The sequence below is a fragment of the Phasianus colchicus genome, chromosome 5, assembly GCF_987193195.1.
Source record: "Phasianus colchicus chromosome 5, bPhaCol1.hap1.1, whole genome shotgun sequence".
Lineage (NCBI taxonomy): Eukaryota > Metazoa > Chordata > Aves > Galliformes > Phasianidae > Phasianus > Phasianus colchicus.
Window position 1 is genome coordinate 54,740,500 of NC_143440.1, and position 27,128 is coordinate 54,767,627.

At 43.9% G+C, this 27,128-nt stretch overlaps 2 protein-coding genes across 9 annotated transcripts in view; both read left to right on the forward strand.

Moving 5' to 3' along the window:
- The first annotated feature begins 232 nt into the window (after positions 1-232).
- Positions 233-14,398, forward strand: LOC149917935 (uncharacterized). 7 transcript variants are annotated; one of them, XM_090141802.1, is made up of 8 exons: positions 233-401; positions 1,232-1,423; positions 4,126-4,297; positions 4,386-4,536; positions 4,730-4,823; positions 6,631-6,683; positions 7,294-7,330; positions 11,283-14,398. In XM_090141802.1, exons 3-8 carry the CDS (start codon positions 4,287-4,289, stop codon positions 11,288-11,290), a joined length of 354 nt encoding a protein of 117 aa, XP_089997928.1. In that variant the 5' UTR covers positions 233-401; positions 1,232-1,423; positions 4,126-4,286; the 3' UTR covers positions 11,291-14,398. The 7 variants fall into 7 exon arrangements, with proteins under 7 accessions (XP_089997928.1, XP_089997922.1, XP_089997925.1 ...); XM_090141796.1 differs by lacking the exon at positions 7,294-7,330; XM_090141799.1 differs by lacking the exon at positions 7,294-7,330 and having other exon boundaries at positions 4,126-4,281; positions 4,371-4,536.
- Positions 14,399-15,188: 790 nt separating this feature from the next.
- Positions 15,189-27,128, forward strand: part of KCNH5 (potassium voltage-gated channel subfamily H member 5) — a 141,807-nt gene continuing 129,867 nt past the window's right edge. The window contains exon 1 of one of the 2 annotated variants that reach the window (XM_031605594.2): positions 15,189-15,348. In XM_031605594.2, the coding sequence (XP_031461454.1) occupies positions 15,276-15,348 (73 nt within the window). In that variant the 5' untranslated portion in view covers positions 15,189-15,275. Of the gene's footprint in view, positions 15,349-24,696; positions 24,933-27,128 lie in introns of those variants that run through there. The other variant, XM_090141803.1, reaches the window with a different exon arrangement.

The window sequence follows — 27,128 nt, forward strand, 5'->3', positions numbered from 1 at the left end:
GCATGTAGGTTCTGAGTTATGTGGGGCCCCTAGCTGAAGGGAAAAGCTTTAGGTATCCCCATGAACCTAGTGAAAATGTCTCCTCAATGCAAAGCAGCTGTGAAAAGCTAACAACAGCAAGTAAGCTGTGTTAACAAGGGAATAGGGAGTAATACAGAAAATCTGGGGGCCTGACAAGTTAATCAGAGCTGGGCAGCAGCTTAAGAAACCTTAGAAGGATACAAAACAGAGCAGCTCGAATAATTTCTACCAAGAGCTGCTGGATAGATTTAAGTGCTGGAGGCAGTTGGGTCATTTCATCTCCAAGAGGACAGCAGGTTGTATGTGAATGCTGGCAAGAGGAAATAGAAGTTGATTTGCAGTGCTACAGCTTGGGGTGATGTTCTGCTCCTGTGCATAAAGTCAGCTCCTGTATTGCTTAGGAGGATTTATGAGGCTGAAAAAGGCTTTGTGAAAATGAAGAGAAGGGGTTATTTTCTTAATGAGGAGATAAGAGAAACAAGGCAAAGTGGGAAACTTTTGGAGCCATGTGGGAGGCATGTGGGGAACTACGTGGAGATAGGCTGGTGGTATTTGGTATTTGGAGGCTGAGGAAGCAGAGAACATGTTTTGCAGCTGGTCCTCCTTCAGTAGAAAATAACTGCATTAGACCTTGCCTCTTGGCTGCTGGGAAAGGTGAACACGGGAGTGCTGCATTGGATGCCTGGCAGAGCCTATAGGCAACACAGAAGATTTTCAGGATTAGAGAAGGCAAAGAGAGCATAGAAGACAAGTGAATGAGCAAGGGTGTCATAGGGAACCAGGTTGTGAAGCAGCGTGATGACCTCCCACAGAGCTGGGAGCCCATCATAGCTGGGACAGCATAATGTCATTATCTGATGCTAAGTGCAAAGGAAACGATAGAAGTTATTACCATGAGCAAGGCTTTGAAACATAAGGATGACTTGGAGCTGCAGGATATGAGAAGGGAAAAGAGTTAGTAGGTGGAAGGTGGAGTAAAGGCAAAGAGAGGAGAAGCTTTGAGGAATTAGAATTGCACCTATTAATTTTTACACTGAGTCTCTGTTTAGAGTTCATAGGGTGGGATTAGTAAATTTGCCTTGTTTAAAGTAGAGGTGCACTCTTAACTTTTCAGCTGTAGATGAAAGTCAGCCTTACAAGTGAAGGCAGTGGAGCAATTCGAGGTGCATCTACTTGTACTGTGGTTAAAGATGCTCTAATTTCTTTTAAGGCTGTTCCTCACTGATGTGTCTCTTCACTGATCTGATTATGCCAGCTCATGAATCACTGTGATGTATTTACATTTCTAAACCATATTATGCTTTGCCTAAAATCTCTGTGTAATTGGTGATCAGTATTACTCATTATATACAACATGAAAGAGGGAAATGCTTCCTCCTTTGGAAAACCAACATATCCTTAGGTGAGTGTACAGTTTCATTCAATTATAGAGCAGTTTTCAGAATCCACTGAGTTTCTCTATCTATTTGCAAGAGATAAAAAACTGAGACAAAAAAAAGTCAGAGAACAACTATATTAAAAAAAAAAAAAAAAAACCCACTAAGAAATTAAAAAACAGTCTGTAAATTGAATTATCTATTTACAGGAATATAAATGACCTGCTGATTCTTCAATATTGATTTGCATTCATTGTGCTAATGCTTAAAAAGCAGTCTATGATGCCTCATTGTCTGTAAGGAATTGGCAGGAGAATCACAGGACCACCAAGGTTGGAGAAGACCTCTAAGATCATCCAGTCCAACCAATATTTCCCACTAAACCATGTCCCTCGTTACAACATCTAAATGTTTCTTGAACACCTCCAGGGTCTGTGACTTCACCACCTCTCTGGGCAGCACATTCCAGTTTCTGACCACTTTTTTGGAGTATATCCTAATGTCCAATCTGGTGCAACTTGAGGCCATTTCCTCTGGTCCTATCTAATTCTATTGGAGAAGTCATCCTTTCGTAAAAAAATTATTACACTTTGAAGCTGTTGCTAGGGCAGGTAAAGTATTTCACTGTTCATTCAAACCATGCACCAGAGTAAAGACTTCACTCACCTAAATGCCAGCTGGCTGTTCTGGCTGTGTGTTCAGAGGTGACTGAGCAAGAAACCAGTTTCCTCCCTGTATCTGTTACTGACTACAAAGCTGTAGTGCTTTTAGTATTTTATGATGGATCTAAATGTGGGCATGGCTGAATCTGTGTTAATAAAGATGCAAATGTTATTTACACATCTATCAGTCAGTGTGAAGCTCCCAGTAATAAGATGAGAGAGAGAGAGAGAAGTGATATCAGAAAAGGAAAATAAGCTGGTCTTAGGGGAAAAGCCTTCATTTGGAGTGGGTATGTTGCCTCTAATGTTGAAGGGCTCAGTTGACTCTGGAAGCTTTTTTTTCATTTTCCAAACATGGATTTCTTCTACAAGAGAAAGGGCTGTGATAGCTCGCTTGAGAAGACTGAGGCATGGGGGAATTGTTCATGTTAGGTGAGTTAGGGTGAAATTTCAGCTCTTGACAAATGAAGAGGATTGAGATCAAGGACTGAGCTCAGGGTCACGGGTGATCCCAAATTCTCTGCCAGAAGAAGCAGGTGGAGGATTTATGCCTAAGAAGAAAGGAATTTAAGCGATAAACAGGAGGAAAGCAGAAGAATAGTGGGGTGATAAGGACAGTGAGGTTAGCTTAGATTGCTCAGTCTATAGGACTGGGCTCTGAAGTCAGCTGGAAGGCAGCTGAAATCATGGGAACAAATGTTAGGAGCGGATGTAACCAGGACAAGAGAATGGTTTACGAGGCAGACAGTTTTGCTTTCCTGCATACATCGTTCTGATCACATTACGTTTTTTGGTCTTGTTGGCAAAAATCTGCCGGCAGGAGACGACAATATCTGTAAGGAAAGCTTTTTTTTTTTTTTTTTTTTTAAAGATGTCTCCATTAAATCTGCATGTTCTTGGAGACTGAGGAAAAACAATGTGAGTAAGAGTGTGTGGGTGGGGAAACTGAGGATCTCTTTGTTGGGTCCTGCAATGGAGAATACATATTTTAATGTGAAACAGTGATGACAGGGAGGATTTAGAGGGCTTCAAAACAAAAGCATCCAGGCAGTCACTCCTGCAGGACTTCAAAACCGTGCATTGAGACAAAGACATTTGTACAGCAGAGCTTGAAATTCAAATTGAGCAGAGAGCGATCCAAGCTAGCTTTGAGCATTCTGCATTTCACTTGATGTCCTTAAGGACTACAGAAGTTTTTCTACCGTTGTTTTGCATCATGTGCCATCTTCAATGCTACTTTTCAGGTGTTTCTTTGTTCTTTCTTTCAGTCTTCTTGAATAGTTACATAGATTTGTAGAGTATCACGTGCTTTTTAAGATTTTGTTTGGTTGGATTCTCCTTCTCTTCCTTCAGTCTAAAAGGCAGATTTGTGGGAATCTATTAGCGATATGACCTTGCATTATTTTAAAAACTTTACTCTTCTTTTCTTCACAGTCTTAGGGCTCACAAAGGACTGTGTACAAGGATTAACGTTACGTTCCTCAGTGCAGACTAAAGTCACATTGGATTACACAATGCTCTTATATCCAGATGCTTTTCTCAGTGTCTCTTCTCTTCTACTCCTGATGAAATTCCTTGAATTTGTTTTAAAATGACAGGAAGCAGGAATGTAAGAAAGAGATTTGGTGATATTTGTGCTCTATAAAATGTTATTTCATGTTTTTTATTCTACCCAAATAATGCCGGTTCACAAATAGCTCAGCAGAGATATCAAACAGACAGCAAAGAAGTACTGTTAGCTAATTAACGATTCATTAATGAATGTCTGAACAATCATCTAATGTAGGATGTTTTTAGCTTGAGGGCTGAGAGATAACTACACTTGCTTTTGATGAAGGAACTGCTGGGTATTTCAAAGTGGTATCAGCAATGAGACTTTGCCAGATTTGAGTATGGTTGGACTAGATGATCTTAGTGGTCTTTTCCAAAATTAATGACTTTATCATTCAAATAAATGCTTAAGTTTTCCTTCTAAGCTGCCCATGTTGTAGACTCTAATTTCAGCCATGCCATCTTTCTTTATGTACTATTGAGGAGCCCTGTGATTTACTGCAGTTCTGGCACAGCTTGTCTTCCAGAGATCAGACGATGAAGAGACTTGGAGTTCCAACTTCATTTTGGCCAAGCCCAGTAGAGGGCTGAGTTGGCTCAAGGGTAGTGCTTGGAGGCTCTGCTCACCAACATTTGCTCCAAGGGTGCAACCAGCTGCCCCTCTGATCCAGGTAGGATGAGTGTCAGGTGAGTGAATCAGCACTAGCTCAATCTTTTCTTTGACCAACTGTGGAAATAATAGTAAATAACATGTAAGTAGGACTTGTTTTCACAGTGCTGCAGCAGCTGCATGTCCCCATTGCAGCATGGCTGATGCTTGGGTCTACTTGAGGGGATCTGTGCTCAGGGAGAGCATCCCCATGTCACTAAGGAGACAGCCATTGTGGAGGTGTGGAGAGGCAGCTCCAAGGACTTTCCACAGTCAGGCGAGTGCTGGTACCTCTGGTCTCAGGTGGCAGTGACACTGTGAGGCTGGGTGGCATTGAGGGGCTCAGAGGTGTGTCAGGGGCTTGATGCAAAGGCCTGCAGTCACTTACAACTGGCATGAGCTGAGCCGGGTGGTTCCTGGTGCCTCCTGCTACTCCCTTGCATTTTAACGTTCTGTCCTATCATCAACAGTTTTTGTCCCTCCCAGTCTTGCCTCTGTCCTCAGGTCAGAAGCATGCCAATGGCATCAGGATTAGGACTGTCTCCCCAGTGGGGGGAAATGAAGGTAAGGGAACAAAATGGGATTTTTTGCCTCCTGCTGCTGGCTCTGCTGTGAAGTTACAGCATAATGCACAAAGTCACTCAGGCTATGGGCATTTCTGCCATTTGCACCATGGAAACCAGATGCCTCTCCAGGAAGAGGCTGGCATTTGCTGGTAACCAGCCCTGGGCCACCTTTCTGATGAAGCCTTTATTTTCTTCTAATAATTCCGCATTTAGGATGCAGGGACTACAGACAAGTTGGCCAGCTGAAGAAGCTGTTCATTCTCACTTTGTTTCTCCTCAGGAACTATCAAAATACAGAGATATTACAGAGAGCTTTAAATACCTGATCTCAAACTCACCTTTTTGGCTTTCCTAAGGCCTGAGGCTCCAGGCTTCATGGCTGCAGGCTGCCATGTGTAGTTCTGTGCCTCAGGACAAGTTATTACAGAGCACTCCTGTGCCTTTGCAGACTCAAAAGATTCCCATGCACAGGGATGTGGCTACTTCCTCACGGAGGAGGTGACAAATGCCTCCAGGTAAACCTGAAGTATAATCCATGTGTCCATGGAAGATTAAAATGTTCTGTAAAATGCCTTTGTTGGCAGTAGGAGACGGAGGAATCCCTGTGTGTGTGCACTGTGTATTTAGCAATATATAACCAACAGGGGGCATTAGGTTTATGCTGATTAAATGTGTATTTTTACTCGGAGCAGAGAGCAATCTCTACCTTGCTTGATTGAAAACAGCAAGACTGGAATCCTTTATCCTGAAAATAAGTAGGATTATGCCCTGTTTTTCCAAAAGATTTATAATTAGAAAATGCATAAGTCTCTTCTATTTCCTTTGTCTAGCTTGTGTTTATCTTGAAATGAAAATGAAAGATTGATATAATTAAAGATCCAAATGATTTCTGTGTGGCACGTAGCTCAAAAACCACTTGAAAAATCTAAGTGTTTCTGGTGCAAATCGATTTGTACTGATGATTTCCAGTTTTCTAAGCAGGAATTAATGTTAGGCAGCAATTACATTTTTATGACAGGAATCAGATGGAGCAGTAGAATTAGCTGCTGCTCTTCATTATGGCAGAAAACTTTGCTCAAGTTATTGGATTACTGAATGCAAAGGACTGAAGTGAGGAGCTACAGTGTGAATGTGAACTGTGGTCTCTGAAAATGAAAGCAGTATTTATTACAGAGATAATTATGATGGCTACAACCACTCATGTACGTGGGATGCTTCACATACGTTCTGAGGGAGATGTGGTTTTTGACATTTATAGCACAGATTAAAGAAGAGGCTTTTCCATCTTCACATTTTAAAAACTGCGGCCTTCTCTGTGCTGCTGCCACACTCAGGTGGTTACATACACCTTTAAGTGAAGTGCTTTCTGCTGTCTATGGTTAAATCGAACTGGATTTGAAAATGTTAATGCTGAGAACTGCTTTCATAAAGTACGTCCGAATGAACTGTTGGCTGAAAATCTGCCAATGCTGTAAGTTTTGAGAAGTTGATTTCATTACCTGCCTTCCTTTAAAATGGGTTTCAAATAACCTAATAGCTTTAATTTCCTCCATAGTGAAGTAGCAGTTATGATTTTTTTGAAGTGAAGTAAACAAATGAGCAACCTACAGCAGCAGCAGTGCTTTTGCTTGCTGGTGTATCTGGGATGCTGTGAGCAATTCTGGTCTCCCACAGTCAGATAAGGAAGATTCTAATTGGATCAGTGGCACACAGCATCTTCCTTCCCCTGAGCCTCTTAATACGCCTGTCATAATAGAAAAGGCAAGAAATGTCTGGTTCTTTTTTTTCTTCTCTTTTTTACCTAGTAAGAACAAAGGTGAGAAGGACGCAACTGCACACAGCCAGTCCAGGAGCAGAGGTAAGAGCTTATGAAGTGAGTTGATGACGCATCATATTTTTTTCCTTGAGACAAATGGAGACAACTTCACAAACCAATTGGTGATAAGGGTGATCTGAAGATCGTACCTGAAGTGAGGAGAGATGGGTACTTCCCATGTATTTTATATTGTCAGTGACTTCTGCAGGTTGCCCAGCCCAAATCTGCCCTGTTGGAAGGAAGAAATGTGTAGTGGTGGCATTGTTGAAGTGCCCAGGTTGCTCACATTTGCTAGTTCTAGTTCCCTTTGAAGGGGAGGCTGTGTGCTCCCCCAGCTGTGGCACCACTTGATAAAATCGTAAAATATCCCATGTTGGTAGACATCCACAAGGATCACCGAGCCCAACTCCTAGCTCCACAGAGGGCCACCCAACAATCAGACTGTATGTCTGAGAGTGTTGTCCAGATGCTTCTTGAACTCTGGAAGCTTGGGGCTGTGTCCAATGTCCTGGGGAGCCTATTCCTTGTCCACCACTCTCTGGAGAAGAACCTCTTTCTGACAGCCAAGCTGACCCTTTTCTCAGTGAAGCTGATGTGTGTCCACTGTGTGGGAAAAGTCTATCCTGTTGCAGAAGAACTTTTCTCCATTTAGGTTTCCTGCATGAGAGGATGGATTGGAAGAGTTTATAGTACGTTCTCCATCTCCACTGGCGGGAGGCACTCAGGAGCCAGGCACAAATGCTTGCATGTCCAATTTGTCGCTGCGTGGGATTTCTGACTTCTGCCTGCTTGCTCTTTGGATCCTGGAAGACAGCCCTGCCTTGCTGAGCACATTGTGGGAGACATACTCATGCATGGCTCACAGATGTGTCTGTCAGTGCCACATCTACATTAGGAGGATGAGACAGGCTTCCTTCAGTGCTCTAAGGAAAATGGATTAGTTTTAATTGTTAGCATTAGATTAATATGTCTGACTATCTGCTTAACAGATAGTCCACAGTGACTGTTTGCTACTGCAGCCAAGGCTTCAGCACAGGAGCACCTTTTGTTTGACAAGGGAGAAATAATTAGTTGGGGGGAGGTTGGATCAGAACCACTGAAAGAAAGAAATCTCAGATATTTATTTTTTCACCTCTTCTTTCCCCTCAGTCCATCTTATAGCTTGTCCATTTTAAAGCTCTTTGTTGGGATTTCCGAAGCATGGAAGACTCAATGTATGGATCAGACTTGAGCCCAGGAGCCAAATAGAAAAATTAAATCCCTCTTTGCTGCCTGCAGACCTCTTTCAAAGAAGGCCTTAAGTCAGTTTGGCCCATGCTCAGGAACTGCTTCCTGCCATAGTATGCTTTGGTCTTCATGTCTCATTTTGCGCCAGAACCAGTTGTGCTATCTGTGGCTCTTTGCTGCTCTTATGCACCTCTTTAAAGCAGTAGAAGGTCTTGAGGATTAATTAGAGCCTGACACCAGCTGCAGTTTCAGATCAAGTGGTGACAGCTCCGGTCTTAAGTGCTGGAATGCTTGTCCTGGTCCAGGAAAAGGGATCCTGCAGCTGCGCCAACCTGCAGCAAAGACATGGCTCTGTATAGTGATCTACATCTTAGGACCTCTTCCACAGTCCAGCCATGCTGCAGGCAGTATGTGAGGTCACTAGACTTCAGACTGGCCAAAACAAAAGCGTGCTTTTCCTTGCATTGCTTGCTTGACATGTTTGTAGTCTTAAGGAAAGCAACCAAATCATCTGGAAAGATTCTCTTTGAAAGTTGCTTGGTAAATGCCTTAGAATATCCTTCCTTTCTATAAAGCAGAATTCAGTGTCCTTAGACTTAGCTTGAACTGCATTTTACATGTCACATCTGTTGGACTTGCTTGTGGTAGTGAAGAATTCTGTTATTCTATGTACCCAATAGAACAGCAAACTGGGGACATCTTTTCAATACTAATCAATTCGTCACCTAAGATGTTCCTGCTTTCCAACGAAGTGCTGCAGTAGCTGTTGCTTGTTATGAAAAGTTTGTATGTCAGCAGATACTGTTACGCTTTCTGCAGAGCCAGCAGCAAACCCTAATCAAACGTAATGTGAGAAAACTGTGCCAGTGAGTTGATGGGTTGAGATTAACTGTGCTAGAAAGAGGTAATTCCATAATAAGCTAATTCCACAATAAGCTTTTTTTTTTTCCCAAACTTTTCTGAAGGGTCAATATTATAAATGTACCAGCTTAAGGACTTCTTTCTGCTTCTCTGAAAATCAATATGGAAGCTAGCACAGAATTAACCTGAAGAAGGAAAAGGAGAGCTGTCCAGCACACAACCTAAACCTGGGCAGCTAAACTGTGCATAAGCTGTGTTAGCACAAGGCTCAACGTGAGACTTCACTGGTGCAAAAGCATTGAGCTGAATTAGATGTTTACTGGGCTTGCAGATACTTTGCCTTAAGAGTTAGGAAAATGACTCGCTAATTAGTGTTTTTTTCCCTCCTTATTGCAGCAAGACATAGTTTGAAGACTAGCATACATGGCAGGGAAATGTTCAGCTGCCTTCTGGAATGGCTTGGGTTATCAGCTCCTCTGCTATGTGGGGCATCCATGGGTAATTGGTGCTGCTATTTATAGGCTGAAGTGAAGGTTTCTATGTCAAACTGGTCTCTGTGAAGGGAAAGGTTTGAAGCAGGCATGCATCTGGTGTCATCCTTCTCTGTCTGAAAACACCTTTGGGGCAGGAACATGAGGCATCTGACTGGTGGTAAGAAGATGATCTGGGTCTGATTGTTGGCTCTGCACTGATGTTATTTTTGTTATTATTTTTCACAACTGCTCTTTTATAGATAGAAAGTTCAGATAATACTTTTTTGCCTGTCTTTTGACTAGCTCAACATATAGGCATGCATACATAGAGGTCAACACCTTAATTGCTGAAAGTTTCTGACTTTCCAGCAATACAAATCTTAGCAAGCATGTTTAAATCCAAAACCTACCCCTATCCCCCTGCTGAATTCTACAAAATTGCTACGAAAACTCGTGGCTGAGTTAAGTCCCACTGTAAGTAATTTTCTTCTCGAAGATGATTTTTTAAAAGCAATTGTAAGAAAAGCAGTTTAAAATTGAAAAACCCATTGCTCTTAACTGCATCATTGTTATTATAACTCTTTACCCAAAACATACAAAATGCTCAACTCAGACTGCCAAATTAGAAGTAAAAGCTAAGCTGTGATTAAATCATTTCCATTTAAGTGTATAATTTTCAGGACAATTTAATACCATCCATTCATGTTGATATTTCAGCTGCCAAAAAGTCTTGTTGGTTTTTTTTTAGTGTATTTCTCTAGTGTATAGCCTTTAAGATCCAGAGGCATCCCTATAACAGTAGGAAGGGACGTAAAAAAGTGCTGGGGTAGCTTTGGAGAAGGCTTTTATGGAGCTCGTGCCCATTTTGGATGAGGCTCCAGGATGTGATTTGGACCTTATAGAGAGATGCAGCCAGACGAGATGCTGAAGATGGGAATAACTTTTGGTATCTCAGCCAAGCAGAAGACCCCAGATCAGACCTGAAGTCACAGGATTATGTAGAATCCCAGCTTTGCCTTTAAAAAACAAAAGTTTCTTCCCCCGGGAGTCCACAAATAAAGCCTGTTAGATGATAACCTATGAAGTAATTCATGTCTGAGTCTGCAGGAAGCCTGAGAACCATCTCTGATGCAGGCAATGGCTTCATCATCCACCAGGGTGCTTGCTTTCCTCCTGTTCCTGATGGGAGACTGTGGGTAGGGAAAAGTGTGGTGTGTTTGCACCTATTCATTTATTAATACCTCAGTTTCCTGTTGGTGGAATTGGGACTCAAGGACGATATCATGGTTTTGGGAGGCCTCTGTTACACTTTCATACAGTATTGCCTCCCCAAAATCTTCATTTCTGCTCTTAGGATACTATTTTTTGAGTATCCAGCCAATATAGTGACTGGGATTTATTGCCAGTTCAAGTAGTCCAACCCCTCCTGAGAGGTGTTTTTATCTGGATGCTATTTTGAACTACTTTGAATGTAAAACATCTCTTCAAAGATACTACTGTGGATTGTTTCCCACCTGGAATCCTTACTTTTGATGATTCAGCTGTTGTGGGTTTTTTTTTTGTTTTTTTTTTCTTGTTTTTATTTTTTTCTTGGTTTTTTTTTCTTGTTTTTTTTTTTCTTGTTTTTTTCTGAGCACAGGAATTCTCTGTAAACCTATCTTCACCTGGTTGTTCTTTCAGGCATCACTCATTTGCAGAAAGAAATATTTTCCCCTAAATTTAAAACAAACAAACAAACAAACAAAAAAAACCAAAAAGGTCAAGAAGAGGAAATCTCTCTTTTTTTTTTTTTGTTTTCTGTAATTATTCTGGTGATTTTGCCCTGTAATGTCAAACCATAAGTTACTGGCTTCACTCACTTTATTTCTCAGGAAGAAATCTAGAAGGTGAATACCTACAAGAACCATTTATACTCCTGACATATGTGACTGCATCCTACCTACTGTTGTCCCCACCCTCACTTGTTGGGCAGCTGCAAGCTGCTGTCCTATGATACTTGATCTTACTGTTGTTTTTTTTGTTTGTTTTGTTTTGTTTAGATTACCACAAAGGACTCTTTCTTTCTCTCCTTTCCACGCAGGTGTTTGAGATTGCCACCTTCTCTACCTCAAAAGTCTCAAGGAAGTGGAAAACTTTTGCTCTTCTCACAGCATCTTATTCTCTGGCCTCAAATGTGCTGCAGCATCTGCAAAGTCTTCCTTGCAGGGTTAGAAATAAGAACTCTATGCCCTTGAAAGGAAGGAAACTTCCTCAAAGCCCACGTGAATTTCAGTTTGGACCCTGCAGCCTCTGCCTGGTGTTGAGATAATGGACTTAGAAAGTTTGAACATGAAGTTATGAGTGTTACATGGGCTCTCTGCAGAAGTTCTGGGGGCTGCCTGTGATGGCACAGTTGGGCTGATGGTAACTGAAGCACAGACTTTGTGGGTGAAGGAACGTGAAAAACAGCATCCATAAAATGAGGCTATTTTACAGTGTTGTTTTTTTTTCTTCCTTCCCCTCAAGGATCAGAATCTGGTTTAAGGGAAGCCTATGGTAAAATCATAGAATTATAGAACCATAGAATGGCTTAGGTTGGAAGAAATCCAGTCCCAACCCTCTGCTGTGGGCTGGTTGCCCCCCACCAGCTCAGGCTGCGTAGGGCCCCGTTCAGGGCCTTGGGCACCTCCAGGGATGGGGCACCCACAGCTCTCTGGGCAAAAATAGAGCTTCTCAGACAAGTACTCCAAAACCAGGCAATGCCTATCTGATGGCAACGTCTGCCCCAGTGTCTTGGTTACATTCCAAGCAGTATTTTGTATGTGAGTGCATATGTACCTCTTGCCCACTTGCTTGCAACATCTATCTTTAGCCTGTTACAACTTTGGTGCACGTGTTAATGAAATCAAAAGGTATGAAGAAATAAAGCAAGATGTATAAGGAGCCTCATGGTACAAGTAAGATCAGTAATACTTAAATCTGATACAGAGCTTTTCCATGAAACTGCAAAAGACTCTCAAACCTGGTTTCTCGCACTATTTTCTTCTCCAGCCATTTCCACAAACTTGTGGGAAATAGACATTTGGAGTCCTTCAAATGTTTCTCCCAGCTCAAATGATTCTATGAATTCAGTGGACACTGGACTCATAATCTTCTAACAAAGTGGGACTCCTTTGCTCCTGGATATCTCAAGTCGGACGCTCACAATTACCAGATGATTCTGACCTTAATCTCACTGTGCCCCAGTTTCCTCTCTGATCCCTTTATGACAAGGAAAAAGGCAGAAGTTCACTGATGCCTACCAAGCACCAGGAGATTAGTGAAGAGCACCATGAAGAAATTAATTCCTCCATACTTGAGTGGAGTTTGGCTGGGGTCCCAGCAGTATGGCAAAGGGCCACGCTGAATGAGAAGTGTGAAGGAGAAATACTGAGCGTTCCATTCACTGAGAACCATCCAGAGTGCATCCTAGATGTACAGCACACAGGAAGCCTGGATTCTTCCTGATTCCTCTGTGCTTGCCTCAGCTATCCACATCTATCTGAGTGCTGTTCTTCATGCAAAGTTCTGCATCCCTTTGCTTTGTACTGCCAAAGATAGTAAGGGATGGGATAGTAAGTAACCATAACCTCTAGGTCAGGTTGTCAAGACTTACCTGTGCAGCAGAGCAGAGAATGAAGAATTCTCACTGGTGCCAAGTCAGATACCAGCAAGTACTTTGGCTCTGAATTTTTGTCAATATTTTCCATCAGTTTTTATTTTTATACCAGAAGTAACAACTTTTGTCAAGGTTGTATTGATTTCATGTCTGTCAAACCAATTGTTCAAATTTTGAAAGGGGAACAAAACAAAAGATGGAGAAATAGGAGAGGAAACTGTAATGTAATCCCTCTCCCCACCTTTTTTTTCCCTCACAATTATTCTTTCTTGCTATTACCAGCTGTTAACTTGGCTATCATCAGCTGTTAAATACTCTACGTGCAGAGGTATTTCCTCCTTTGTGAAGTCTGCAGTCCCAAAAAACAATGAAGAAATCCGGACACATCTTCTGGCCACCTCCACCATGAGCTCTGAGCTCAGATTTCATCTGAATGGTGAAGGTACAGAAGGAGCAAATTCTACTGTTTCTCCTGCAGCCAGCACACCTCAGACATCTCCCTCTGGCACCTGCTTGAGTCTCTATTTCAGAAATATATCCATAGGTGATGAGATACTGGAAACCAAACATTGCTAGCTTTGGAGATCACTGTTGGTTGGTTCACATGCTTGAATGGCTCAGGCCATTGGGGCAGATGATCAGAGCTTGGTGTCTGACTTACACTTCTTCTAGGAGCCCCCTGAGTCCAAGGTGATGAGTCTTCGTTCATAAATTTGTGGGAATTACATGCTGTGGAGAAGAACTGTTTTGGAAATATTGAGTACTCCCTGAAGTAAAATAACCCTGTCACATTCAAAGGGTCAGCTCTTCTCCAGATGGACATGAGCTGTGCAGTGCATGCTGGCTGTGCTGGCTGTGTGCTTGCTGCTCTGTGCACATGGGGCATTGGGCTTTTTGTAGGTATAGCAGGTGAATCTGGGTGAAGCCCAGAGCATTGGACATGATGGAGACATTTAGGAGAAAGGGTCAAGAAGAAAGGGGTTGATGTGTAAATAAAAAGGCGTGTGTTTCAAAACAAGGATGGGAATTGAGTACAAGAATTCAAATTGTGTGGAACAGAGGAAACAGGTGAGCAGAAGCCCCAGCAATGCTTACAGAGAGATCGGACACATGTATTGCCTGTACACAGATATTTTCAACATCTGTGGCTCATCTGGGTGGCATGAAGGTGCTGCTGTCCACCCACCAGCCACCAAAAGCCAGGTTTCCCTGTATGGGGCAGAGCTCAGCAGCAGCATCCTTCCACCCACAGTAGTGGAGATGCTCCTGTCTGCGTTTGTTTAAATGAAAGCAGAACCAGATCTCAGCTGGCAGCAGCAGCACTGCTGGCTCTGGGGCTGGAAGCGCTGCTCCTGCAGCAGCTCTTGGTGAAGCAGAGCTCTTCAGCTCTAAGCAGTGGTTGTGTGACCTCAGCACAACTTTTTGGACCAGGGCCTAAGTATGGGAAGGATGGGATGCTGGAGGCAGGCAGCAGAGTGCAGCACACCGGCCATGCTCCTGCCCTGGCACGCATTGCCTAGACAATCTAATAGCTGCTTGCCATCGCCTTCTATGATCCTTCCTATTCTGTAGCTGCGTGCAAAGTGAGCAGAGGCAGAAGAAGTAAATGGAGAAATTCCTTCTGGGATTTTGCTAACCATACCTTCAAGAGGCAATGTTCGAGCAGACCGTGGCTGGGGCAGGAGTCAGCGACTGCTGCACGGCGGTCAGCGCGGTATCTGCTCTGACTCATCCGCTCCGCCGGGGCTCCGGAGCTGCAGGGCAGTGCCGGGTCCCTGCATACAAGAACACAAACGAGGGCTCCGGCCCTAAAGCTGCCTCCTTCTGCCTCTCCCTCGCACTTGCTGTCCCGGGGAAAAGGAGGAAGCCCCCAAAACCGGTTGATGAATTCATGCAAGGCTGACTTTTTATACACTTCACTGCACACGATGATTACTATTAGTGGGCAAAACACATCCAGCTTCAATTTTGCGATAGAACATTTAGTGATCCGTTTACCCCCGCTGGGAACGCGGGAACGCCGTCGTAAAAAAGCAATTTCCAGATGAAAATCTAACGGTCTGACGTTCCCTCTCTTTCGGGCAAGGCACAACTTGCCAACGCTTCCTCGCACACCCCATCTCGCCCTCGGCAGGCAGCGCTACCGCGTGTGGGAGCCCCGCTCCGCTCCGCCCCCGCTGCCCGTCCCGGAGCGGCCCGGCTGGGCGGACGCGCAGGCGCAGGGGGGCGCGGGCGGCGGCGCTCGGCGGCGCCGTGCGCGGCGGGTCCCAGTCCGCGCTGCAGCCGCCGCGGGGGCGCCACTACCATGAGCGGCCGCGGCCGCCCCTGCGCGACTCACGGGCACCGGGCGCACCAGCCGCCTCCGGCCCCCCCCCGACGTCGCCGCCGCCGCCGCTGCCGCCGCGCACCCCCGGCCCCAGAGCCCGGCGCTGCAGGATGCCGGGGGGCAAGAGAGGGCTGGTGGCACCGCAGAACACCTTCCTGGAGAACATCGTCCGGCGCTCCAGCGGTGAGAAATCCCCTCCGTCCGTTCTTCCGTCCGTCCGTTCATCCCTTCATCCTTCCATCCATCCGTCGATCCGTGCCGGAGCGGCGCCTTCAAGGAACGGCTCCGCCCGCGCTCCTGCCCCGTCCCCCCTCACCTCCAGCATCTCCGCGCAGCGGTTCGGAGCGGGTTTGCTAAGCCCTTTCTGAATACAAGGAGTCGTCATTCGCGTTTCTGACGTTCCCTCCACTCCTTCGGGTCGGGTTTTCCTCCTCTTTCTTCTTTAGTTCTCTAAGAATTGGCCTTGCGACCGTTTTCAAAGTCTTTGTGACACTTTAAAGTGCGTGGCAAAGGTACTGAGATGAGAGAGTGACTGCAATTTGGGGATGGTCATCCCGTACAAATCGGTGTAGAACTGCCGGCGGCTGCTCCTGTGCCCGGCAGATGCTCACGGCACCGATTTAGAGCTGCAGGAACGATTCCCTGCTGCCGGAGTTCGTTTCACCCTTTCAGCAAATGACAAAACAGCGGTAAAGAGCGCTGTGCACAGCTCCGGTAAAGTTACTTGGTGGCTGTGGTCCATCTCACAGAGTTGGGTTGATGGTTGGGTCGGTTGATCTTCGAGGTCTTTTCTGACCGTAGTGTTTGTGTGTTGGTGTAGGTGCTGCTTTGGCCAAGCCTTGTGCTGCTTCCATCCCTTTTCTAAGCTGTTTTTTTTTTTTTTTTTTGCACTGGCACTGCTGAAACACAAGTGCTTGCATAAATGTCGTTTGCTAAAAGACCTCAACTTTGCATCTTGTGAAAGGTTTCTTCTTGGAGAGCCCGAGCTTAGAGCAGCCCATACGTGGGAGTGGGAGAGGTGGGCAGAATAGGGTGTTGAAAAAAGTTCCCAGATATATTATTAATGGAGTCACTAATGTGATGTGAAGTCCTGCTGGGAAGTGTTTCCTTCCACCTGGCCATTCCTCAGTTCTGGATTTAGCTCACGTTCATACTAATGTAGCCTGGTGTGCTGGATTGAGTCGATTTTGATGGTAAAGAATGAATTAGCGATTCATTGATTTCCATAGGAGTGGATTGAGGACTTAGAATTTGTTTAAGGACATTACATGACAGCATTTTTTGGGGAGGTTTCCACCCTCTCCTGCTGCCCACATCAGCTCTGTGGTCAGCAGCTGACTGTCAAGCTCTCTAGCTGCACATCACTGGAGGCTAATTTCCTGCAAAAGTGCATTATTTACCAGAATATTAAATGCAAGCTTAATTAATAGAGTTTTACATAGCACTTTCCCTCTGATAATTTCAAAGTGCCAAGTGGAGCTTAATTACACTCCTCAGCTCGTCGTGGAAGAGGATGCACAGAGGTGTTCCTGATGGATTCTTAAATCTGTGGCTCAGACACCGCGGTTGTTGTCCCAGAGTCAGGGGCACAGCTGGGAGCGGGGTTTGGGAGCGCCGTGCTTCTGAGTCGTGCTCTAATTAAATCACATGTCCTCCCTGCTGAGGGCTCGGGAAAGCTCTGAGATGTCAAAAAACAGGAAAACTCAGACAGCTTTGGAACGTTATCCTTAAAAAAAAACACCTATTTCTCCTGCCCAGGTTTTAGACTGGCCTAATTTGGGAACATAAATCATGCTGGTCTGGTCTCCATTCTGCTTTTCCTCTGCTGAAGTGTGATGTTACAGAGGCAAATTTGTCCTGTTGGACATCAAAGCAAAAAATGGATTGGGAATCTGTTTTTTAACTCGTGTTAGCGGTCAGTGTTGAGCACTGAAACATGATTTAGTTCTTATTGTTGTCATCCAGGTCACAGCCTTATTTGGCCTTTATAGAAATAGTAATTTTCATTGGATTCAGCTCTGCTTAATCCAAACTTAATGGTGTCAAGTAGAGCAAATCTGGTTCAAGTATCTCCTGCCGACGCTCGGTGGAAGGCACGGATTTGGGCTGCTGACCACGTCCAGGCTTTTCTTTTTATGCTTGGATTCACCAGCTCTGAAGGGGTTTTTCAGTGTCAAGTTGAGGAAGAGGAGAAAGGAAGGACTGATGGTAGCTTTTTAAAACACATTTTGAGCATCCTCAAAAAAAAAAAAGCCTTTCCATCATTTTTTCCTGGTTAAAGAACAGTCTCTTTTGAAATTGCTCACACTCACACAATCACATCACACTTGACTGTAAATCTTTTCTCAACATCCAGGGGAAGGCTTGTAGATAGAGATTATATCATCTTTTAGGCCAATGGATACAGCTGGAAATATGAGGTATTTTGGCAGACAGGCTCTTCATCAGGGCTGAAATGGAACCGGTGGATTTCAAAATGAAACACAGGTGCAGACAAATTATTTGGAATTGGCAGAGATGAATCCAAACAAGAAAGCATTTATAGACAGAACTGCAGCAATTTTAAAGCGTGGAATGTCAGAGTGGACCCAGCAGGAATCTAGTGGTGGTGGGCAGCCTGGTGCTTAAAGCAGCCATGTGTTTGATTTTTCAGCCTTACTTCGGGGTTTGCTTTTTAGGAATGTTGTGAACCTACAGCATTTGGCTACAAATGAGGTTAAAACTGGGAGAGAAGTGCTCCCTGTGTGTGGGTGGTGGGCACAGCATCCAAGAGCCCTGCAGAAGGAGATGGGGTGAGCATGGCTGTACAAAGGGACACGGACCCCCAGAGCACACTGAGTTATCTTCAGGGTAATCAGTGCGCTCTGTGCAGGGGTGTTTTAGTTTCTTTTTTTCTAGCACAGTGAAAATGCAGCAAGTAAAGCTCTTATCTGAGGCTCCCAAGGATTGATGGAATCTTGCAGCAGCTTTAGCTGTGCCCTGGGTCTGGAGAACACCAGGTGTTCTGCTAAGCTGAAAGAAAATGTGTTTTGTGGGAGCAGTGCTTGAAATCACATTAAGGCGACTGCTTGCTCCTGCTATTGGTGTTCTGGGCTTTTAATAAGGACCTTCTTTAGGGCAGGGTTCTTTCTGAAGATGTTCTCAGCAGTCCGTGCCTGTTGTTATTGCTTTTGTTGGTTGCTCCCTCTGTGCTGGGGTTGACCTTGGCTCAGCGGTGTGGGTGCAGATTTGGGCAAATCCATGGAGCAGAGCTGGGCTTTGTGTGCTTATCCCAGAAATCCATCGGATCTCAGGGGCAGAGAGGTGTGGAATGCAAAGACAGATGGACAAGACAGACATATCCTGTAGCAGCAAAAGCATTGAGCTTTTGCTTATGCCTGTGCTGTGTTAATAGCGAATTACGAATGTAATTTGTTTCTTTAGTAGAGGTTGAGTTTGGAAAAAGGTTAGCTCTGGGACTTTGTGGCCACATGTAATAAAAGCGAAAACGATCTAGTGAAAGACAAATATGATAACAGTCATCATTATTCGTTATTGTTTCTATTGCAGTAACTGTTAGAAGAAGAAATTTCATGTCTTTCACAAATGTGTTTTGACTCTTGGGCTGAACTCACGGCTCTGTAAGGAATTTCACCATAAGCTTTAATCGAGGTAGCATTCAGTTCCTGGCCTCTCACAGCTTAGAAACATATTCCTGCACATCAGCTCTCTCAGACTGAGATTTGTGCCCTGTTGGGTACCTGTGAGTTTGATGAGTAAGAGATCAGCCCGATCACAGGTTTTTGGGTGCAGGTTGGATGGGGCAACCTAATTAGGTGGGGACCAACCAGTCCACTGCAGGAGGTTGGAAATGGGTGGGCTTCAAGGTCCCTTCCCATTAATTCTGTGATCCAGGAAGAGGAGGCGAGTGAGTATCCCACATGTAGTGCTAAGACACTTTTTCATTCTTATTAGAATGGTACTAATGGTAAAGTATCTGCTGTCTCTCCCACTAGTCTGTGCACTATATCATAGAATGGCCTGGGTTGAAAAGGACCACAGTCTAGTTTCAACCCCCTGCTATGTGCAGAGATGCCAGCCACCAGACCAGGCTGCCCAGAGCCACATCCAGCCTGGTCTGGAATGCCTCCAGGGATGGGGCATCCACAGCCCTCTTGGGCAACCTGTTCCAGTGCCTCACCCCCCTATGTCTGTTCCTCCTAATATCTAACATAACCTCCCTTGTCTCAGTTTAAAACCATTCTCCCTTGTCCTATCACTATCCACCCTCGTAAGCATACCTGAATTCTTACAGGCACGGTGACACAGCGTTGTTCTCACTGGACACGATACACATAGGCTCTTTCCTGGATTAAATACGAACTGCATTTTCATCTGATCCAAGTTAAATCTCATTTGGAGCAGAGGGAATGATCTTCAATGCAAATTACTTCAGGTTTACAGATGTGTGTTATTAGGGGTCTTCTGCAATAAAAACCCTGGCCCTCAGCACTTAGCTAAATTATAGAGTGTCCTGGGTTGGAAGAGACCTTAAAGATCGCTGAGGTCCAGCTCCCTGCTGCAGGCAGCGTTGCTGACCACTGGATCAGGCTGCACAGGGCTCCATCCAGCCCAGCCTTGAGGACCGTAAAGATGCTGTAAACCATGGGGCAGAAATTTCTACCCTCCATTTGCAGGGATGTGGCTGAAGGGATGACCGCAAGTTTATATTGTTGGGGTTTTCTTTGGCACAAGGCTGTGTTTGCAATTTCTTTGGCTGCAGGTGGCTTGCTGATACAGAAATCAATGCAAAACGAGTTTATACACAAAGCAGCGTTACTAGCTGACACTTGAGAGTAGTTTTCAATTGCCCTATTTTCATAGAATCATTACGGTTAGAAAAGCCCTCTAAGATCACCTAGTCCAGCCATCTACCTATCACCAATACTGCCTACTATGCCGTGTCCCAAAGTCCTCTATCTGCCCTTCCCTTAAACACTGTGGGGACGGTGACTCCCCCACCTCCCTGTGCAGCCGATACCAGTGCATCACTGCTCCTTCTGAGAAGCAATTCTTCCTAATATCCAACCTGAACCTCCTCTGGCACAACTTGAGGCCATTCGTTTTTGTTCCATGAAACATAAGGTGTATCCGACACCTGCTGAAACTGGCATCGCTTTGAGTGGTTGAAATCTTGGTTTTTTTGGTGTTTTCTTATTTTTAATTACAACAGCTGTATATCATCTCATTAATTTGTGCACTCGAATGATGCCGTATGGTTCGCAACAGGAATAGCTGGCTCTCTGAGTGGAAGCCTTGTAAAACAGGAGTGTTCTCTTTTTAATACTTCTTCCTGCGCATCTCTGGGAGCGGGTTGGGGTGGGATGTCGTTCTCCTATGGGATCTGGGCGCTGCCGGGCGCTGCCAGCAGAGGTCAGTGCGAACGCTGTGCGCGGCCAGCCGGTACTGAAACACGAGAGGAGAGCAAAAGGCAATCGTTGATTTCTGAAGCAAACCTCTCCGTGGGAAGGAGTATGCAGCCGAAGAATAATGTCAGGAAGTTAAGTGAGCTGTGGAAATGCTTTTAATTAGCCTCTTTAACGGAGGTGCCAGTCAGTGGTTAGCCTGGGTTTTGAGTTATTCTCCCGGTGAGCTATGGAAAGGGTTTTGTGGTTTGGTAAAATTAAATAAAGGAAGAAGATTTTGGACTTAGCTTCCTAAATAATCTGCTTTTCAGAAAAAAAAAAAAAAAAAAAAAAAAGTCAATCTAAAAACTTTGTTTAATCAGCACGTTCAGTGCCTGGCTGCATTGCTGCCCTAACCTGGATGGTGGGACCCAGTTCTGCCCTGCGCTCAGTGCTGGGAGCAGCCCTGTGCAGGAGTGCCTGGGGAGCACCCAGAGCTGGGGCTGAGATCATGGAATCGTCCTAGAATCGTTAGCATTGGAAGGGACCCTTAAAGGCCATCTGGTCCGACTCCCTGCAATGAGCAGAGAAACCTACAGCTCCATCAGTGCTTAGAGCCCCTCCAGCCCGACCTTGGGTATCTGCAGGGATGAGACATCCCCCGCTTCTCTGGGCAGCCTGTGCCAGTGTTTTGCTGTCCTTATTGTAAAAAAACTTCTTTATATCCAGTCTAAATCCCTCCTCTTTTAGTTTGAGACCATTTCCACTATCACAGCAGACTCTGCTGAAGACTGTACCTTCTTCCTTGCAGTCCTTCAGATACAGCAAGGTCTCCCCAGAGCCTTCCCTTCTCCAGGCTGCACAGCCCCAGCTCTCTCAGCCTGCCCTTGTAGGGAGGTGTTCCATCCCTGGGACCATTTCTGTGGCCCTCCTCTGGACGTGCTCCAGTAGGTCCATGTCTCTCCTATACTGAGGACTCCACATCTGGGTGCTGTGCTCCAGGAGATGCTGAGATGCTCTGCGTCAGCCATATGTGGACACCTGCACAAGGAGTGGTGCACGATTCTGTGTCAAAAATGGTTTTTGGACATTCAGCCCCACGCTGTGAAATTGCAGCCAGGGCTGGCTATAGGCTGAGGGTTTGCAAGACGAGCATCTGCCACTGCTATGATTTTCTCATCTGGGAATGTGAAGCAAAAGCGTGCTCATTTGTATCTAGCTAGAGCTGTGGCTTTCGGGTGCTCCCTGAGGATGCCCGTGTGCCGTCTGCATGCTCCAACTTAGATGCTGTGAGGCTAAATTTATCTTGCACTCAGCATAATTATAATAGGGAGCAGATTAGGCAGTGGCCTTCAGAAGATTAACTAGCATAGGGTTAGTCTAACCAGAGAATAAGTGAATATGCGGTGGAGAACTTGTGATCAGAACTGAATGAGATGCTATTTATCAGGCAACTCATTGCAACCTTCTCTTGTCCTTATTGATCTGAAGCTCTTCCTGAGGTCAGCGAAGTTGTGCTGCAGTAAAGGAGGAAAACCGTGATACTTGTGGGATTTCACATTCAGAATGATTAAACATAGTGTTTAAACTTTTTGGAAGGTAAATTCCAGATGGATTCTCATCCGTTAGGTTGCTTGCTGAATTGCTGAAAGCTGCTGCATTGCCAACTGAGTGACTTACATGTGGATTTCATACCTCAGCCAGTGTTGGATTACATTTAGGAGAGGAATACCAGTTTGGGGAAGGAATTAGCTTTGTCAGTGTGGTGGCATCTTGCTTTGAGTTTAGCCCTCCATACCTTTTCGTAATGTATTAAATAAAAGCAACGGAGGTGCAGAAAGGTGACATAAAGAGTTTGTCCTTCAAGAGATTATTTCTCAGGGAACGCTTAACATTTTGGGTAAATTGGATGACACTGATGTTTTGCATGCTCTAAAGACACCAGGGAAATAACAGCTTTGTTAGAAAACAGCGGTGTGGTTCTGCTTGGCTGCTTCAAGCACAGCAGTTTGTCTGCAGCTGACCCCAAAGTTGGAGGAGTGTTGGTGCCAGCCCAGGCTGATTATAGGTTGCCCGGAGAGGTGGTGCAGACCCCTTCTCTTGAGATATTCAGGATCCACTTGGATGCTTTGCTGTGTCACCTACTGTAGGGAACTGCTTCAGCAGGGGGATTGGGGGATCTCTAGATCCAACCCCTGCAATTCTATGATTCTGTGATTTCAGAGGGCTGGGTGCATGCGGGTCTGTCCTGGACATCAGGATTTTCTGCTGAATTCTGCAGGGATGCATTGAGCATGGGATTGGATTCACTGTATACAAACATCAATGGAAATACAATCAGGGACAAGACTTGTTTAGAAGAGCTAAAAGAAAATAAAACCCCAATGTTTTATACAAATCCCCTCCCCAGCACAGCTACCAGGATCCCAAGTTTTGCAAGGTGATCTAAACCAGATTGCAGCAATATGCTGACCCTGCGTGGTTAAAAGCAGAGCCAGTTGACAGCACTTTAAGTTGTTTAGTGCTTTTAAAAGACAACATGAGCAAAAAAGGCAAATTCCAGGCATTGCACAGAGCTTGTCTGCTCCGTGCTGCACTTGCTCTGTGTAAGAAGGACAGGAATTCAGAATGATGGCTCTGTGTGAAATTGTTCAAGTTAGGAATTTATTTCATAATGGAAGCATTCCTTCTTTTTATTAATATTATTATTTTAATATTATTATTTTTGTTCCGCTACTGCTTCTTTTTTTTTTCAGCATCTTTTCAATGGTTAATTAATTAAAAAAAAAAAAAAAAAAAAAGGTAAGTTGTATCTTTTCTTGGGGAGGGATGGAATTCTGAACTGGTGATTTAAGCAATTTTGTTCACAAGCGATTCCCAAGCATTCTTGAGGAAAGATGATTAGAGACAGTGTTTCTCACTTGGCTAAACATATCTCCTGCAATGATGTAGCTGTTCTTGCTCTCCTTTGATTACATAACTCGAATTTTACACTACTTTGGGCGTTTTGGTGGTTAAAAAAATTGCATACTGTGGTCATTAAAAATTTTTTTTTTTATTTTTAAAGCAACAGAATGAGCCTCAGTGCTGCAGTGCTGGGTTGAGTATTAGTTGCTGCAAGATAGGGTAAGATTAAAGGCTTGCTGCTATATAGGATGAGTTCCTTTATACAACAGAGCCTTTTTGCAAAATAAAAGTACAGGAACAGCAAATACAGTTCCTTTAACAATTATTTACCTCAGCTGCGTTTTCGTTTTCCAAATCTGAAATTCTGCTATGTGCACTTAATATCCTTATTCCTTGCCATCTGTATTAACTTTGTAAGTGAGAGTTATGTAGGCTAAAAAAGAGCTTGCTGACTTCTGAAGAGGAACCTAGCAGCTCCTGTGCCCTGCTTCCCTGCTCTTACAGACAGGCACTGTTGTTCACACTCATCTGGTTGGACAAACCTACAACCTACAGATCTGTGCTGCAATATTTCAGAAGGGGAGAAAACGATAGTTTAAGGGAATGACACCAAGACAAGCTTAGAAATAATAAAAATTGACTTCTGTCTCAAAGGAAATGGAGAGTGGAAATGTATTTTCAGCACATCGGAGAAATCCAAGCAAGAATGAATGTTAATCGTTAGGCCAATCGTTATTCTGGAAGTTTTGAAGTTAGCTGCATGTTAATCTCTTCAGAGTGTAATTTATCACCATGTGATAATTCAGCTTACAGGTGCACAGTTTTACACGTGGAATCAGACCAGTGTTCTGCCAGATTTACTGCCTGCCTTCAGCAGTGCCAGTACCCGGAGAACTTCATCCCAGCCTCCACTATAAAGTGTCTGTGAGAGTAGGTGCTGCTTGATATGGAGTGCAAAGTCAGATTTATCCTTGTGAATATCTCCAGTATCATCTTTAAAAACATCTAGCTTGCAAAATATAGCTCTTTCATCTTCAGTCCAACAGGACATCCCAGCGCTAGTCTCTGAGCCTAGGCCTTACGTTGCAGGCCTCTGTGGGACTTGGCTGTGGTATCGCCACAGCAGGCACAGGGGATGTCAGGGTGCCCTTGGCAGAAGGCTCCTTGTGTTGGAGCTGCTGGCAAATGGGGCCTTGAGGAAGAAGCATGTGGTCCTTGGGCTTACCCTTGGTGCTGCTGTGTGGCAACTGGACCTGGAGAACAAATGAAGTTTTCCTAGTCCTTGTCTCTTAAACCACTTCAAGCAGCCATATGGAGATCCAACAGTCTGCAATTTGCCTTAGTCAAATTAATCCAATGTGCAACTGTAATGGACCTTTTTAAGACAGGAGACCATATCAGTGAGTGACGGAAGTATGGAAGTTGAACATGAAGATGTTTTTAGTCCAAGACTGGTGATTAGGACCCAACTCTAGAGTAAGTGACTGCAGAAATGGTCTTTCACAAGTGGTTAGGGATGATGATGTGCTGCAAAGCAGTTTCTCCTCAATCTACCTAGAACTCACAAACTGTAAAGTAATATTCTCTGCTGTTGTTTGATCTGGAGATATTTTAGAAATAGGGAGGAATTAGTATGTGTGCTGGGGAAAGTGATGTGACTACCAATAAAATGGGTATGCTTGGAGTCTTGAAAATGCTGAGGCTTGGGTACACAATAGAACCCCAGGGTCAGACACTGACCTGCTCTTCCTTAAATTTTATCAAGCTGTGTCACTGAACAGAGGCAGTAATGAAACATGGATTTCTATAGCTTTGTGCCTGCGGTTTAGGTTTGTTGGTCTTTAACAAGATGCGAACACTGACTCCAGATTTTTATTTGATTGAAACAGGACACAGACATACGTATGCATATACTGAGCACGGATGAAGAACTGCTATTTACTGTAGAAGGGAAGGCTTAAAAAAAGTCAGTTATGTAATGGAATATTCACAAAGACAAAGGAAAACATGCATTGTAGTATTTGAGCAAGTTACTAGTCCATATACTATATGGACTATGGACTAGTATAGTGCATGTATGTGTGTGTATATATATATATACACACACACACTTGACATTACAAGTACTAATATTTAAAATACATTTCTGAAGTCTTTTTTTTTTCCCAATTTTATGATTTTTTTTTTTCTTTCTTGAAAGATCAGTAATTTGGTGGTATGTTTTGTTCCCTCCCATCATCCTGGTGGATTTGGTCAGTTTAATGAATGCCTTAGCAATTATTTTGAGACTCCTGTGTGTAAGAAGTAGAAAATCCATGGCAGATGTCCATTGAGTACTGTGGCTGCAACGTGTATCTTCTGCAGTGTATTCTGTCCTGAAACAGGGTTATGTGATGGGGATACGCATCCAAGATATCAGATGGATGGGATGGTTTCAAGACAGGGTTATTGGCCTGTAGGCTGTGGTTCTCTGGGGAGCACCCAGATGTGCACACATCCTTGAAAGAGTCTGAATATCGGCTGCCTGCAATTACCCTGGTTGTGCTCATTCTATCTGGATACAAGAGCAAAAACGTGGTGAAGGATAACCTCTTTGCAGATCAGACCTTGCTTTGGCTAGAGGACCGGTATTGGTTGTTGCTAGCAGATGGTGTGCACTCAATGTCTGCTGCTGCTTGTAGCATCTGCATCTTCCCTTAGCCTGAAAAAGGTTTTTAAAGTTAGCATTCAGGTTTAAGACTATTTGTGATGGATTTAAATGAATTCTTTAAGCTTGTGAGCTTAGGAGTGTTAGATTTCACAGCCTAAACTTCTATTTCTCATGTTGGTTGGTTTTAAAATATTTTTCAGTCAACTTTTCTGTAGAAAGTCTACTGATTTTTAGGTTATTATTTTCCAAATATAGGTTTAGAAAGGAAAAATAAGAGATGACAGATTTTTTTTTTTAATATGCTTTCCTTGTTTAAAAGAATAATGCTTGAATAACATATGCTGCAGTCACAGATGCTGGGAAGGAAGCATATAGCTTGCAGAAACCCAGCATCATATTTATGTGAAAATTAATGTGTGCACCTGTGTGTACGTCTGTGTGAAAGTAATTGGCATGACCATTCTTCAGCTATTAGAAGAAGAATTTGTAAGAAATCCCTTTATTATTTTTCCCCTGGAAAACTGCTGAAAGGAACTTCTACTATCATTCCCATACAGCAGGGATTTTAATAGGTGCGTTGTAATTCTTTTTAGCATAAATGAATGGGCTTGTGTTAACAGTTAGTTCCACAGCAAGTGTCACAATGCAACTGAAAATTACAATTGAAAATAAGCAAAGCTTTGAAGATCATCACAGACTACAGCTTGAGAATCTCTACTAAGTGATATACTAAGTGAGAATATTATTTTTGAAATAACGATACAGTGTTGATGAAGATAAAATCCCACAATGTGTTTAAGCGAGATGAGTATTTCCTTCCTTAGAAATGCTTTTCCAAAAGCAGAGATGGAAGAATACCTCCAAACTGGTGAATACAACTATTTTAGGACTAACTTGTAATGTGATGGTGCCAGTCCGTGCGTGTAAAACTGTAGGCAATGACTGAAAAAACAGATGATTGAAGCAGTATTTAAACCTGAGTTCAGCCTCCTAAAAATACTTCTTACTCATATTTGTGTATT

Bases quoted from the DNA above. Each gene is read 5' to 3' on its own strand.
- LOC149917935 (XM_090141796.1), top strand. The intron at 4,537-4,729 runs GCGAGTGCTGGT...TATCATCAACAG, and splicing joins CAAGGACTTTCCACAGTCAG to TTTTTGTCCCTCCCAGTCTT. The intron at 4,824-6,630 runs GTAAGGGAACAA...TTTTTTACCTAG, and splicing joins CCCAGTGGGGGGAAATGAAG to TAAGAACAAAGGTGAGAAGG.